This window comes from Stegostoma tigrinum, chromosome 42 (assembly GCF_030684315.1).
Source record: "Stegostoma tigrinum isolate sSteTig4 chromosome 42, sSteTig4.hap1, whole genome shotgun sequence".
Lineage (NCBI taxonomy): Eukaryota > Metazoa > Chordata > Chondrichthyes > Orectolobiformes > Stegostomatidae > Stegostoma > Stegostoma tigrinum.
The window spans coordinates 7,551,446-7,568,406 of NC_081395.1; the positions used below are offsets into that span (position 1 = coordinate 7,551,446).

Below are 16,961 nucleotides of genomic sequence, written 5' to 3' on the forward strand. Positions count from 1 at the left end.
ACTCGGGCGTTGTCAAGCTCGGGGCGGGGCTCCTTCGTTTAGGGGGCGTGGTTAGTGCGGTAGGGAGGCGGGGATAACGGCGAAGGGCGGGGTCACAACGGGTAATGGGGGCGGGTGTCTTCTTGGTGCCGTTACCAGGGAGATGCCGAGGCCTAGTTGATCGTTTGAGGCCTGCCGTCAGGCCGCTCAGATGCTCTCTTTCTGACCCCGACCCTTTTCCAGGGCAAATACAATTGTGCTATTGCAACGGGACCTATGGTGCAGCGCATATGACTGCACCTCCACGGTCATTGTCAAAAAAAGAGGCAGCTCTTCGGGGCACCGTTAGCTCAGTTTCTCCCCCCTTCTGTACTCCCAATAGTTCTTTTAATCCCATATCCTCATCCCTATCCCCAGAGCCCTGATAGAAATAGGTCATTCTGCCCATCTTGTCTGTTCCTATCATCTCTGAAAGAGATATCTAGTCTCATTCCCGCTTTCCACCAGCTCTTGGTCTGTAGACCCTGTTGCTACAAGTGCACATCCAATTTTTTTCTCAGGAGCAGTAAGGATATTACTACCCTTTCAGGAATTGTGTTCCAGACCCCTTTGAGTGAAAACAGATACCCATCACATGCACCAAGCCCCTGCGCAGCAAAGGTTTCTGTTGCTTACTTTAAATCTATGCCTCACTTGTCATTTGACTTGTTCTGTCAAGGAAAGTTGGATTATCTAGAACCTTCAATTCTGTACATCTTGATTAGATCTTGTGTGTTCCGAAGAAATCAGACTCAACTATCTGATCTTGTCTCCCAGTTACAATATGCCATTCTGGTAAAGATCTTGCTCTGCATCCTTCCTTATTGCGATCACATCCTTCCTATAATGTGGCAATTGCCATTGCATTGTACTATCTGTGGTCTTAACTGCTGCTTTATACCATTCCTGTTGAAATTCTTTGCTAGTTGTAAGTAGCCATGGAGTCTCAGTACTGTGTCTCCCTGGCGAGTGTACAGAAGGCTCACATGGTCATCTGTGATCTTGTCCACCGGACGCCAGTCCTCACCAACTCCACCCTGGACAAGCGAGCTGATAGGAAGATCTTTCTCAAGTGTGAACTTTTCCAAAAAACTGGATCATTCAAGGTAAGATGCTTTTAAGAAATTGAAATGCCACCCTGGCATCAATATGTTGTTGATTCAGAAACAGGAGAGGGATAAAGAAATAGAATTGGATCTGGTCTTTGAAACACAAAGGAAGCACATAATCTCAGTGGACCCAAACCCCTTCCTAATTTATCCCACTGTACATGATCACAATTAGCCAAACCCCTTCTCATTCACCCCCACTCTACATAATCTTGATGGACTCGGGTCCCTTCCCTGTCACTTCCATTGTGGATAATTCTGTTGGAACCAAACCCCTTCCCATTTACTCCCACACAATTGGATTGCACACAATCCAAATCAACCAAATCACTGCCAATGCACTCCCATTTTATACATTCCAATTTATCAAACCCTTTCTGTTCCCTCCCATATTACATAATCCCAATTAACCAAACCGCTTTGCATTCACTCCCATTGTACTCAATACCAATTAATCAAACTTTTCCCATTCACTCCCATTGTATGCAATTCTGTTGGGTTAAATCTCTTTCTATTCATCCCAATGTACGCAATCCCAAGAGACCAAACTTTTTCCAATTTATTCCTGTTGTATAGAATCAGTTATCATAAAAATCCAGGCTATTTAACACTATATTATTCATGTTACTAGGCTGGGTCCTGGATATAATTTGAGCCAGTCAGTTTAACATAGCTAAGTGATACTGCACTCTGCTGGTAGAAGGTTAGGACTACTTTTCATATTAGCATAATGTGTTTTTATAGCAATCTTAACACAATAAAACATCCCCAGAAACTACAAGAGTAATTATCAGGGAATATTTCATAGCCGTCTGAAAGGAAGTCTCAAGGTGAGTGACCAAAAGCTTGATTAAGGAGGCAGATTGTAAGAAATACCTTAGGGAAGTGAAGTTTATGGTGGAAATTCCAGACCTTAAGTACCCAGGGAGCTGAAGGTGTGGCCCCAATGTTGACCCAAGGGACATTAGAGTTTCTTGTGGTGCCAGAATTGGAGGAATGCAGAGATCTTGGAGTGTTTTGGGGGCTGGAGGAGGTTACAGATATGGGCGGGGGGGTGGGGAAGGGGCAGACATTGGAATGTGAGGACAAAAAATTTGCATCGTTTGCTTTCCACCAGCGAGTTGATGAGATTTGTTATTCCCTTCAGATCCGAGGAGCCCTGAATGCAGTGTCCAGCCTCAGCGCGAGGAGGCAAAATGGCGAGGATGTTCGAGCTGTGGTGACACACAGCAGTGGTAATCATGGACAGGCACTGGCCCTAGCTGCTCAAATGCAAGGTGGGGACTGCAGGAAAGGCCAAATAAGACCTGCCCCTACCAGTACTGTACCCCAGTATTATACATTGACAGATCTGTCTGCACCAATACTAGACCCCAGAGTGATACAGAAACAGACCCTTCTTCATCATTCCAGTGTCCCAGGATTGTGTAGTGACAGACCACCGGTACTGTACCCCAGTATTATACAGTGACAGACCTGTGCCCACCAGTACTGTACCCCAGTGTTGTACAGTGACAGGCCTGTCCCTACCGTTAATGTACCCCAGTGTTATACAGTGACAGTCCTGTCCCTACCGTTAATGTACCCCTGTGTTATACAGCAACAGATTGCCTTACCTGAAGTCCCAGTGTTTCTCACAGTTGAAGTTAGTATTGAAATGGTGAGCCAGTGACGGGTTTGGTGAGGATAGAAAATGAGGCGGATCTTGGGTCATCCTGTCTGTTCCCCATTTGAAGAAGGTGCAATCAGGTTAGGGACACTGCTGTTGTTAAGCCCCGTGTAAGTGTGTGTGTTTTGAACTGTCTCAGGGATCCCCTCATATGTGGTTGTGCCCCGAAATGCCCCGGCGTGCAAAAAGGCTGCCATACTGGAGTATGGTGCGCAAATTGTGGAGTGTGAGCCCAGCGACCAGGTAAGGCTCAGTTGTGTGGACTGACTTGTGGCAGATGGAAGGAGGCAAAAGAAAGGGCAAGAGTATGTTGGGGTTTGAGAGAAAGGCCAGTCAGGCTAGAATCTTTATACGGCCTTTAATAAACAACTTGTTCCCAGGAAGTGGTGGTGAGTGTGTTGATATTGTAGAGAAATCTTTATATTTACTGCTGTTCCTAGTTGATCCTTGTTTCTTTGTGAACTGCTCTCTGAATCTGTTTCCTGTTTATGACAACTGGTCTCCCTGAGATGTACGAATACTTCCACTTCAGCCCTTCATTGGTTCAAAGATTGCTATATAGAGACAAGATGTTGGAATTCTTTAATTCTTTTTGAACAAAGAGCTCAAAATGCAAAGCCCTGTGAGTGAATGCACTTGTAGCATGTGTAAATGAATCACACTGGAAGATAAACATACATAGGTTTGAATAGGTGCATGAAGATAGCCAATCTGTATTACATTTTGTCTATTCATTCATGGATGTGAGTGTCACTCGATGGACTGGTATTTATTGCCAAGGGAGCAGTTAAGATTTAGATTAGATTAGATTCTCTACAGTGTGGAACAGGCCCTTTGGCCCAACAAGTCCACACCGCCCCTTGAAGCATCCCACCCAGACCCATTCCCCTATAACCGACACACCCCTGAACACTACGGGCAATTTAGCATGGCCGATCCACCTAGCCTGCACATCTTTGGACTGTGGGAGGAAACTGGAGGAAACCCACACAGACATGGGGAGAACGTGCAAACTCCGCACAGACAGTTACCTGAGGCTGAAATCAAATGCGGGTCCCTGGTGCTGTGAGGCTGCAGTGCCGCCCCATTTAACCATGTTGCTGTGGCTCTATAGTCAGACCAGGTAAAGTGACAAATTTCCTTCCCTGAAGGGCATTAGTGAACCAGATTTTTTTTTTCCTGACTATTGGCATGGTCCTCGTTAGACTCCCATTCCCAGATTATTGTTGAATTCAGATTCCACTGTCTGCCATGGCTGGATTCGACCCCAGGTCCCCAGAACATTATCCGCGTCTCTGGATTAATACTCTGTCAACAATGTCAGTAGGCCATCATCTAGCCATAATCCCCACAGCAGTGCCGCGAGCGGTCAGACTTGACTTACCTGGTTTGAATTAAAAGAATTTACAGTACAGGCAAGGCCCTTCAGCCCATTAAGTCTATACCAGCAAAGATACATTACCACCTACACTAGTCCTGCTTTCCCTTCCTAGGCCCAAGCCTTCTGACACTTCACGTGGTCATCCAAGTACTTTTTAAAGGTTGTGAGGCTTCCCGCCTCAACTACCCTACGAGGCAACACATTCCAGACCCCACCACTCCTCTGGGTGAAAATGTTTTTCCTCAAATCCCTTCTAAGCCTCCTGTCTTTCATGTTAAAATTATGCTCCCTTGTTAGTAACCCTTCAGCTGAGAGGAATGACTGCGTTCTGTTCATCCTGCTCATGTCCTTCATAATCTCACATGCCACTATGAGGGTCCCCCTTAACCTCCAAAGAGAACAACCCAAGCTTATCCAGCCTTTCTTCATCACTGAAATGCAACATTGCCAGACAACATCCTGGTGAATCTACCTTGTATCCTTGCAGTTCAATCACAGTCTTCCTACAGTGTGGTTGTTAGTCAGTCAACTAAGTTCGAGTTCCTGCTCCACCTTTATGTCAGCCAATATCCAACCAATCAGCGCTCTGTTTTCATGCTGCATTAAAATTGTTGTTCCCTCCCTGGCACTTCAGTCCCAAAGAATGCAAGACGGAAAGCTCCACCTTCACGTCCCTTTTTAGCAATGTTTATGTTCTAACTGACCAAACGGTGATTAGTTTGTAGTCCTTAATCAGGCTCTCCCCTCAGTTTTCACTTCCCTAAAGTTCAAAGGCCAACCTGTTCCGTGTATCCTGAACCTAGGTTCAAGCAACGGGACAAATTGCTAACCTGAGAGGATTGGAGTCCATGAATTTCAATGAATATATTTGATTGTGACATGTACCGAGGTAGAGTGAAAAGTTCTGTTTTGCATGCTGGACGGGCAGACCATAGAATTCAAAGTGCAGTAGTGTAATTGAATAGAGCAAGGAATGCAATGTCACTGCTGCAGAGAAGATGCACAAACAGCGAGGTCAACGCTACATTTGAAATTTGAGAAGTCCATTCGGAAGTCTAATAACAGCGGGGAAGAAGCTGTTCTTGAACCTGTTGGTACAACGTGTTTAAGCTTTTGTGTCTTCTGCCTGATGGAAGAGGTTGGAAGAGATTATAATTGGGTGGGGGGGGGGGGGGGGTGTGGAGGGGTCTTTGATTATGTTGGCTGCCCTTCCAAGCCAGCAAGAAGTATAGATGGCGTCAATGGATGTGAGGTTGGCTTGTGTGATGGATTGGGCTGTGTTCACAACTCTTCTTGTGGTCCCAAGCAGAGCAATTGCCATACCTAGCTGTGACACATCCAGACAGAATGCTTTCTATGGCGCATCTATGAAAGTTGGTAAGTATCTTTATGGAAGTGCCAAATTTCCTTAGTTTCCTGATGAAGGACAGGCATTGCTGTAGGACTGCAGCAAATTAGTTGCCGTTGAAAGAAGTGACATACTGTTGAACTTTTCATCTTGCACACATGAGGATGCAATTGCCAGAACGCCAAATTTCAAAGGGAAGAACGTTTTATATTACATTAGGAGAGGGTGTTAATTGAATGGCAAATTTACTGTTTGTTGAGGCATTTCCATGGCAAATGTCCCGGGGATGGCTCTAATCAAACTCCCCAAAGCGCTAATAAAAATAAAATACTACAAATACTGGAAGTCTGTAATAAAAAAACAGAAAGTGTGAAAAAACTCAACAGGTCTAGCAGGATCTGTGGAGTAGAGAAACAGAGTTACATGTTGAGTGCTGCCTGCCACAGTTCTGAAGAAGACTTGTACTGGCCTTGAAAATTAACTCTGTTTCTCTCTTCACAGGTGTAGCCAGAGCTGCTGATATTCTCCAGCACTTTCTGTCCCCAAGCTTTGCTCAGTTGACAAGATGCAATGGGTAGGCATATCCTTTCCCTTTGCAAAGGACATGGCTGTGTGTGTAAATGTAGCTGTAGTTTCTAGTGTGTTTGAGGGAGCCATGCTGCTCTGAAATTAATTCTTGCTCTGTTAACGTTTATCTTCCATTAGTCCAGAATGGAAACTGTGTCTGAGGTCATTGTGGAGACCCAAGGGATTCTGATTCACTCTAACCAGGATCCCCTTGTGATTGCGGGCCAAGGCACCATTGGTTTGGAGATCTTGCACCAGGTAACAGGAACCATTGTGTCTGAAAATATGGAATTAGGTGACGGAGCCATTGTGTGCAACAGGGATTTGTGTTTGGAGTGTGTACCATTGACCTGCATCCCACTTCTACACATCCCAGGTTTGGCATGGAGCAATTTTGATTTGAAGCGATATCCATATTCTCAGTTCAAAGAAGCAATGTGAACTCTCATACTCTCAGCATTGCACAGTAAACTCTGCATTACCAGTTGGTATGTCTGGCCTGCAGCAATGGCCCATTGATAATTTCATACTTTACCACATTATACTCTACTTGCCACATCTTTGCCCACTCTCTCTAAGTCTTTTGTGGCCTTCCTAATGATGATGTAACAATTTACTCACCTACCTATCTTCATGTTGTTGGCAAATTTGGCAAGCATACCTTGCAACCTTTCATCTATGTAGTTCATAAACTATGTAAACAGTTGAGGTGTCAACATGGATCCCTCTAGCAAACCAATCATTAGATCCCACCAACCTGAAAAAGACCCATTTTGCCCTACTACCTGTTAGCCAGCCAATATTCTATCCATACCAGTATGCCACCTCCTACATCATCTGCTTTTGTTTTTCGCAATACAAATTTTGATGCGGCATCTTATCAAATGCCTCTGGAATTCTGACAATTGTACATAGAATTATAGGGTCGTACAGCATGGAAGCAAATACTTTGGCCCAATTTGCCAATGTCAACCACATATCCTAAATTAGTCTAGCCCCATTTGCCAAGATTTGGCCCACATCCCTCTCAACCCATCCTATTCATAAAGCAATTTCAATGCCTTTTAACTGTTGTAATTGTTCCAGCCCCCACCACTTTCTGTGGCAGCTCATTCCACACACGCACCACCCTCTGTCGCAAAAGTTGCCCCTTAGGTCCCTTTTAAATCTTTCCCCTCTCACCTTAAACCTATGCCCTTCTAGTTTTGGACACGCGTACTCTGGGGGAAAAGACCTTGGCTATTCACCCTATGGCCCCTTATGATTTTATAAACCTCTGTAAGGTCACCCCTCTGCCCCTGATGCTCCAGGGAAAATAGCTCCAGCCTATTCAGCCTCTCCCTGTAGCTCAAACCCTCCAACCCTGGCAACATCCTTGTAAATCTCTTCTGAACCTTTTCAAGTTTAACAACCTCTTTCATATCAGCAGGGAGACCAGAACTGAATGCAGTATTCAATGCAGTGGCCTCACCAGTGTGCTGTACAGCTGCAACATGACCTCCCAACTCCTGTACTCAATGCACTGACCAATAAAGGCAAGTGTATGAAATGCCTTCTACCGTGCCTACCTGCAACTCCACTTTCAAGGAACTAGAACCTGCACCACAAGGTCTTTTTGTTTGGCAACACTACCTAAGCCCCTATCATTAAGTATATAAGTCCTGCACTGATTTGCCTTCCCAAAATGCAACACCTCATGTTTATCTAAATGAAATTCCACCTGCCATACCTTGGCCCATCTAATCAAGGTCCAGTTGTGGGGAGGGGAGCAAGAGCAAGTAACTGAGTTAGGTGATCAGCCATGATCATATTGTAAGAAGTCACATGACACCAGGTTGTAGTCCAACAGCTTTATTTGAAATCACAAGCTTTCGAAGCACTGCAAAAGCTTGTGATTTCAAATAAACCTATTGGACTACAACCTGGTCTCGTGTGACCTCTAACTTTGTCATACTAGTCCAACACCAGCACCTCACATCATGACCATATTGAATAGCAGAGCAGGCTCAAAGGGCTGAATGTCCTGCTCCTATTTGCTATGTTTCTACATTTGCAGTTTCTCCTTTTTCCATAACGAACTTCGATAAATAGGTCAAGCAGTTTGTTGGCTTTGCTGATTACCATGAAGATATCCGAGTGTTCTGCTATAAATGTTTAAACAATAGCTCGTAACACTTTTCTGACGAAGGTTATTAAGTAACTGGTCTATTACTTCCTTCCCTTTTGAACAGAGGAGTTAAATGAACTATCTTGCAAATTAATTGGATTGTCCCCAAAGCAAGCGAGTTTTGGAAATTTAAAACCAAAGCATCAACTATCTCACTAGTTCCTTCTTTTAATACCTTCGGATGAAGACCATCAGGGCACAGGCACAGTTCCAACAATTTACTCAGAACCACTCCTCTGGTGATTGTGATTTCCCTTCTTCCTTTCCATTTCCACATTTATTGCTGCTTCTGAGATGTTACATGTGTCTTCCACAGTGAAGACTGTTTGAAAATACCTGTTCAGGTAATCTGCCATTTCCTTATTTCCCACTAACAATTCTCCAGTCTCACTTTCTATACACCCAAAGGTCACTTTGTTAAAGTCTTCCTCCTTTACATATTTATAGAACTCGGTCTATTTTTATACTTCTGGCCCACTTTCTCTCATTCTCCAGTTTCCGTTTTTCTTAATTCTTTGCTCCCTCTTTCTTTATTTTGTCCAGTCTTATGACCTGCCACCTGCCTTTGCATAATTATATTAAACTTGAAGAAAAGGATATATCTTTAACATTTCATGTTAACCATGGATGATAGATCCATATCTTGGAATTTTACTTATTTGTTGGAAAGTATCTTTATATTCTGAATATCCCCTTAAATGTTTGCCACTGCATTCCTACAGTGCTCTCCTTTAACCTAATTTGCCAGATCTGCTTTAATGCCCTCATAATTTCCTTGTATAAGTTTGAAGCCATAGTCTTGTATCCACTCCTGTCTCCCTCAAGCTGGCGATAAAATTCAATAGTGTTATGATTGTCTTTACTTAGAGGTACCTTTATTATGGTTAACTCCAGAAATATTCCCAACACATTCTACACTTGTCTGTCTGATGTTTGTATGTCTATTACTTCATACTCAACTTGCTTCGTAAGACCATAAGACATAGGAGCAGAAATTAGGCCATTCGGCCCATCAAGTCTGCTCTGCCATTCAATCATGGCTGATAAATTCCTCAGCCCCATTCTCCTGCTTTCTCCCTGTAACCCCTGATCCTCTTGATAATCAAGAACATTCACCATGCTGGAAAACTCTCTCTGTTTCTTTCTTTAACTCCACCCTGCCATGTGGTTATTGTTAAGGGCTTAACACCACTCCCACAAGTGACTTCTTGACTTTGCCATTTCTCACTTCTCCCCAAACTGTTTCCACATCTTCATATCCTGAGCTTTAATTATCCCTACTGAGATGCTATAACCATCATTGACTAATATCATTCCTGGAACCATTCTGTTAAGTCACCTCTGAACCCTCTTGAGGACATCTTTCTTAAAGTGTGGTGCAAGAACTGGATGCGGTCCTTCAGCTGTGGCCTAACCAGCGCTTTACGTAGCGATCATCCCTCCTTTTGAATTAGCTCCTCTCTATCTGAAGCTCAAGATCCCATATAATTTGCTAACTGCTCTCAACAAGGGGTGGGGGGGGGGGGGGGGAAGCCCAGAGTGGTGGAGAACTCTTGGTCCAATTACGTCTGTTTCCCCCTGAGCATTCTGCCTTTGACACACATCATGCCTCAAATCAGTTGTGTACCCAAAATCTTGACCGAAATCTGGGTTTCTGCACAATTGTACCTTATTCTGCATCCCAGAACCATCTTGCTTCAATTGCATTAAAACTTAGTTAGACCATATCTGGAATACTGTGTGCAGTTTGATCTCCATGTCTCAAGAAAGATATTTTTGCCATAGAGGGAGCTCAATGAAAGCTCAACAGATTTATTCCTGAGATGGCAGGACTGTCCTATAAAGAAAATTAGGCCTGATTTCTTTAAAGTATCAAAGAGTGAGGGGTGATCTAATTAAAACCTACAAAATACAAACAGATAAATAGGGTAAGATGTTTTCCTGCTTGGAGAGTCTCGAGCTGAGAAGCACAACTTGAACATAAAGGTCTTGCTATTTCAGAGCAAGATGAGAAATTTGCTTTACCCAGAGAATTATGAATCTTTCGAATTCTCTATCACAGAGGGCTGTGGATGTTCAATCTTTGAGTATGCTTAAAATAGAGGTTGATAAATTTTTGATTATCAGTGGCTTAAAGGGTTATGAGATCTGTGTGGGTAAAGGGGATCGAAGTGCAGGCCGAACAGCCTACACCTGTTCCAATGTTGCTGTCCAAGTGCCCTGTCCCATCATAATCCCTCTTCTAACGCCTTGGTCTCATGTCAAACAGGTCCCAGATGTCCAGGCAGTGGTGGTTCCAGTTGGCGGTGGAGGAATGATCTCAGGAATTGCAGTCGCCATCAAGGTAGGGTTTGTGGATAGGAGGTGAGCAAGTAATGGACACTAACTATGTTTCACACAATGACCTGGAGCTAACAGCAGTGTGTTAGACGCGTTGCATTAGATGTCATGCTCACACATTCCATTCCTGTCCCTTTCTACCACGCACTCTATCTTCCACAGGCTCAACGCCCGCAGGTCAAAATCTATGCAGCAGAACCAGAGAATGCAGATGACTGTTATCAGTCCAAGCAGCGTGGCTGCCTGACCCCCAACGCAAGCCCTCCTGTGACGGTGGCTGATGGAGTGAAGACCAGCATCGGGGAGAAGACTTGGCCCATCATCAGGGACCTGGTGGATGATGTGTTCACCGTCAGTGAAGAAGAGATTAAGGTACTCACCCCTCAACCCGCGTGTTGAATTTCAGCCATACAATATTTAGACATCTACCCCTTCCCCCATCGTCGCCAATTCCAGGGAGCAGCTGGCATGGAGATTGTCTACCAGCTGATACTCCACCTGCCTACGCATGTTATCAAATGGTGCAGCAAGGTATTCAAGAATACAGGGTGAAGTGAGCAGAGTGATGTTTTCAGCCAATGTCACTGAATGGATGTCGGAATCCTCGACAAATTATATATCCCCAAGGGCACTGGTGCCAGTTATGCAGTTCAGGTGGTGCCAGTCGTGACTTGAACCATCAAGGAAACTGCAGCTACAGTTCTGATCATGTTGGCTGTGATTCATTGGGTGGCACTGTCACCGAAGTCAGTGAATTATTGGTCTGAGCGCCCCAAGGACTGGACACAAATCCCAGGTTGATTGTTCCAGTGCCTGTACTGAGGGAGTACTATACCCAACAGAAGTACTGTTTATTTTTGGTTAATCTGAAGCCTCTACCCACCTACCACATGGATTTAAAAAGCCAGTGTTCTGAAGCATAGAGGTGCTGTTCTCTCCACTATCTTGTCCCTCTGCAGATATCACAAAGCAAATGTTTAGTGATTATTTCATGTTGTCGGCATCTTTGAGTATGCACAATGGCTTCCACATTTCCTACATTACAACAGTCACTACACTTGGCAAAGTACCTCAGTGGCTGTGAGCTGTTTTGGGACACATTACACACATGCGCACAGAAAAGCCGGTCCAATCAGTCCATGCTGGTGTTTCTGCTCCACCTAAACCTTCTCCTAGCTTTTCTTATCCAAATCCACCATTACACTCGGTTCCCTTCTCTCTCATTTGCTTGTCCGTCCCTGTGGAGCGAGCTCCACATTCTCAACACTCACTGGGAAAAGATATTTTTCTTGAATTCCCAAGTATATTTCTTAATGATCATCTTATGTTGATTGCCTGGAGTAAAGCTCTGCCTCTGGAAATTTTATGATTGAGCAAAGTAACTACAAAGACATGGGGGAGGAGTTGGTCAGAGTTGATTGGAAGAGGAACCTAGCAGGGAAGACAGTGGAACAGCAATGGCATAGTAATTACAAGTTTGTGAGAATAATTTGGAAAGCACAGCATGAATTCACCCCAAGGAAGAAGAAACATACTAAGGGGAAGATGAGATAACAAGGGAAGTCGGGGACAACAATAAAGCAAAAGAAAAAGCACACAATGTAGTGAAGATTAGTGGGAAGACAAAACCTTTAAAAGCTACCAGAAGATAACAAGAAAAACAATAAGGGAGGGAAAGATGACATATGAGGGTAAGGTAGCTAGTAATATAAAAGAAGATCACAAGAGTTTTTGTTTCAAGTACAGAAAAAGTAAGAGAGAGGCAAGTGTGGACATTGGACTGCTGGAAAATGAGGCTGGAGAAGTAGTAATGGGGAACAAAGAAATGGTAGAGGAACAGAATAGGTACTTTGCATCAGTTTTCACAGTGCAAGACACCAGCAACATAGCAGAACTTCAAGGGAATTGGGAGTGGAGGTGAGTGCACCAGCCATCACTAAGGAGAAGGTGCTGGGAAAGCTGAAAGGTCAGAAGGTACAGAAATCACCTGGACCAGATGGATTATATCCCAGGATTCTGAAAGTGATTGCTGAGGAGATTGTGGAGGCATTTGTGGTGATCTTTCAGGAATTGCTCGAGTTGGGGGTGTCCCAGAAGACTGGAAAATGGCGAAAGTAATACCCCTGTTTAAGAAGGGAGGGTGGCAGAAGACAGGAAACTGTAGCCTGGTTAACCTAACCTCAGTCGTTAGTAAACTTCTGGAGTCCATTGATTAGGATGAGATTGTTTGGAAATGCCTGGTAAAATAGGGCTGAGTCAGCATGGCTTTGTCAAGGAGAGATCATGTCTGACCACCCTGTTAGAATTCTTTGAGGAGGCCAACAAGCGAGTTAGACAAAGGAAAGCCAATGGACAGGATCTATTTGGATTTCTAGAAAGCCTTTGACCAGGTGCTTCACTTGCCAAATTAGTTAAGAAGCCGTGGTGTTAGGGCAAGGTACAGGCATGGATAGAGGATTGACTGAATGGTAGAAGGCAGAGTGTAGGATAAAAGGGTCTTTTTCAGGATGGTGGCTGGTGATAGTGGAATTTCGCAGGGGTGTATATGTGTTGGGACTGCAACTACTCGTTATATGTTAATGATCTAGACGAAGGAACTGAGGGCATTGTTCCTAAGCTTGCAGATGACGCAAAGATAGGTCGAGGGGCAGGTAGTGTTGAGGAGGTGGGGGGGGGGTGCTGCAGAAGGAATTGGACGTGCTCGGAGAGTGGGCAAAGAAGTGGCAGATGGAATACAATGTGGGAAAGTGAGGTGATGCACTTTGTTAGGAAGAATAGAGGTGTCTATTTCGAATAGGCTTCGGAAATCTGAAGCACAAAGGGACTTGCGAGTCCTAGTTCAGGATTGTGTTAAGGTTAACAAGCAGGTTCAGTTGGTAGTTAGGAGGCAAATGCAATATTAACATTGATTTTAGGAGGGCTAGAATACAAGAGCAGAGATGTATTGCTGAGGCTGTGTAAGGCTGTGGTCAGGTAGCATTTAGAATATTGTGAGCAGTTTTGGGTCCCATACGTAAGGAAGGATGTGCTGGCTTTGAAGAGCCTCCAGAGGAGATTAACAAGAATGATCTGAGGATAAAGGGCTGTCATATGAGGAGCAGTTAAGGACTCTGAATCTGGATTGGTAGGGGGATGAAGTGTTATCAGGAGAATAGGTTTGAGAAACAAATCAGCCATGGTTGAGTGGTGGAGCAGAGTAAATGTGTTGAATGATCTAATTCTGCTTCTATATCATATGGTCTTATGGCTTTACAAGAGGATACTTCGTCTCAGTTTCCACTTAGTTGAAAACTTTCAGCATTTTACAAACCTCTGATAGGTCGCCCTTCTGCCGTTCTGTTTTGGAAGAGGGGAGTTCCAGCCTGTCCACCCTTTCCTGGCATGTATTCCCACGCATTTTTGGTATCATCCTGTGACAGTTTGCATCCTGTCCACTGCCTGTATGTCTTTGTTAGAATCTGGCGGCCAGAGTTGCGTGCGGTATTCTAAGGACGTCCCGAAGTGGTGACAGTATTCTACAACTGCAGCTCTTTATCTTTTGCAGCAGGCAACACGGCTGATGTGGGAGCGGGCGAAGCTGGTGATTGAGCCCACCGCTGGCCTTGGGGTGGCAGTGGTCCTCTCCCGCCGGTTCCGAGACCTCCCGGGAAATCTCCGCAACATCTGTGTGGTGCTTTGTGGAGGCAATGTGGACCTGGACACTCTCGAGTGGCTAACCAGGTCAAAGGTCGCTGAGTGAGACTGCTTTGACCTCTTGGTGAAGCTAAAGGGTGTTTGCGTGAGAGATGATGATCAGGAAATTGAAGGGGCACCTACAATGATAATTAGTGGATCAAAGATATTAATTGTTTAATAATTACAATTATTGGTATGTGGGAAGTGGAAATGTGGCGTAACCAGTGTGCTGATGTAACTTATGAGCATCGCAGAGACTCGAATGCATTATTCCCCCCTCCAAAATTACATTTTAATTTCACTTTTTTAAGCTTGCTTTAAAGTTTTAATTTTTGTATTAGGACCCCTTTAAGGGGCTGTTGCTCTGCAACTTAATTAATTGGTTTTAATTTAAACTGTTCTTTTCAAAATAATGTAAGAAGAATTTCTGAAACTGAGCTGGTAGTTGAGTTTGGAGGCGTATGCTTGTTGTCTGTCGCTCCATAAATAAATGTGAGACTGTGTAAAGATTGGCTCCAATACTATCCTTCACTTTCCGGGTTATAACAAATGAGAGGCAAAGAGGTATGTGAAGTGTGAATAGGTTAGAGAAGCTGGACAGTTCTTGGAGAGGAGAAGATTAAGAGACAATTTGATGGAGGTGTTCAAAGTCATGAGGTGTCTGGATAGAGTCAATGGAGAGTACGTGCTCCCGTTGGCCTAAGGATTGAAACCCGCAGGGCACTGATCAGCAAAAGTAGTAATGGAGACCTAAAGAAAAACGCATTATACTCAGCAAGTGTTTAGGATCTGGGGTGTACTGCCTGAGAGAATGGTGGGGAAGTTAAATCATAGCTTTGGAGAAGGAATTTAATAATTATCTGAAGAGTATCAGCTGTGACCTTATTGAATAGCAGTGTGGGCTGTAGGAGCCAATTGGCCCCTTCCCCCTCCTAGTTTATGTGTTCATATGACAAAGCATTTGCAGGGAATGTTAGGAACCAGACCAGAACTCTTCAAAATATTTTAAGGAGGTAACCTAGATAAGTTTTTCTTATTTTGTAAGTAGATGTGAAATGCTGTGTTACAGACACAATGCGACTGGTCAAATTACTTGACTTTGAGAAAAGCAGAATTTATTTAAACACTACAGTTAAAATACACACAAAAGAAAGAGAAATTTAGAATAACAACTATTTGAAAACTTAACCAAACAATAGATACAGTACCGATTACTAATTAACTAAGTAACATCCATAAACACACCCCTTGGTAAAAAAGCAAATTCAGACACAGATTCTTGCATGCAGTTCTCCAATCTGGGCGGAAAAATCATCAAGAGCAGGTTCAGAGACAGTAGCAGCAATCATTTATGGAAGTTCCAACTCTTGAGACTCTAAAACCTAAAGAAAATGAACTAGAAAACTTGGTCTGTGAGAACTGGCCACATCCAGGCTGCTTCTTTTCTTCTAAATTAAAAGAAATGCAAAGCTTCAAACTTATTTATCTAAGCCAATTTCAGTAGCCAGGACAAAAATAACCCTTTAAAGTGACAGTATTGTCACAGGATTTAGTCAGGGAGTATGACCAGCCAAGTCAGCCATGCTGACAGTAGGCAGAGACCCAAATTAACACCTTTTGTGCTGTAACCATTCTTTGATTCTGCTCGAATGATGCAAGATGTGGAAGCAACACGCTAGAGGAAATTTCTGAAGATCAGGAGAGGTTCGTTAGAGTAACTGCTGAATCAGGAGCCGGGGAAGGATTAGCAGCCGTAATTAGTACTCAGAAGAGCAAAGGTTTGAAGTGAGATATAAGTGAGGTCTAAGTGACTGCCCTTGACAACAAGGCATCATCTTACCAATGTGGCCGGAAGGTAGCGTCCACAAGTCAATGAGTAGACCATAATTATATCAGTCCTTGGTATCTTGTCATTATCTGTTCGTACAAGTATCTGTAAAGCAACGGTATTTTGTGTCAACCTAGCATCAAACGAATAGCCAGAACCTCTGCGGTAATGAGCATTTTATTTATTTCAAATGATAAAGCTGTTGTTTCTGTGCTCTGTGTCAAAGTAATTCATGCTGGATAATGGCCTTTAATGCTGTACATTTCAGCATCTCCACTCGAGGGTCAGGAGGGCACTCCTCTTGGACGCATTCATTTTAGTGGAGAAGATGTCACCCTTTTTACTATGAAGGGGCCTGTAAAGACACAGACCCCTTCCCTTCCCTATTTCCGAACTTTCCCTGTGCCCCCATCCCCCAACTGTGCCCCCCCCCCCCCCCCCCCCCAATTAGAGCCCACTGTTCCTGCGACTTCTCAGTTTTTTTAGCGAAAGAAATCTTGTTACTACACCACTGTGAGCTGGTCAGTCCAATCCCCTGTCTCCTCCAAGTTGGAATATAAGAAATAGGCCATGCAGCCCCTCAAGCCTGCCCCACCATTCAGTGGGATCATGACCAATCTGTTAGTTCAACACCATTTTCCTACACAACCCCCAGAGTTAAAGGAGTCACTTGTTTTATTCACAACCCATTCATTATTTCTTTGAATATTTGTGGCATAAAATTTATATGGCTTGGATAAACTGTACGTTTCAGAAAATGTTGTCTATGACTATTTTGCTGTACTTTTCCCCCCAAAGGTTCTGTTTCAGGAAATCTTGTAGAAATATCTATAATTCCCTGACATCCCTGAACATGTAT

At 43.9% G+C, this 16,961-nt stretch overlaps 1 protein-coding gene across 2 annotated transcripts; it reads left to right on the forward strand.

The window, feature by feature from the left end:
* Positions 1-104: 104 nt before the first annotated feature.
* LOC125449195 (serine racemase-like) lies at positions 105-14,781 on the forward strand. 2 transcript variants are annotated; one of them, XM_048524872.1, is made up of 7 exons: positions 105-1,124; positions 2,275-2,404; positions 2,936-3,039; positions 6,231-6,350; positions 10,529-10,603; positions 10,762-10,971; positions 14,144-14,781. In XM_048524872.1, exons 1-7 carry the CDS (start codon positions 957-959, stop codon positions 14,336-14,338), a joined length of 1,002 nt encoding a protein of 333 aa, XP_048380829.1. In that variant the 5' UTR covers positions 105-956; the 3' UTR covers positions 14,339-14,781. The 2 variants fall into 2 exon arrangements, with proteins under 2 accessions (XP_048380829.1, XP_048380830.1); XM_048524873.1 differs by lacking the exons at positions 105-1,124; positions 2,936-3,039 and having other exon boundaries at positions 2,292-2,404.
* Positions 14,782-16,961: the final 2,180 nt, after the last annotated feature.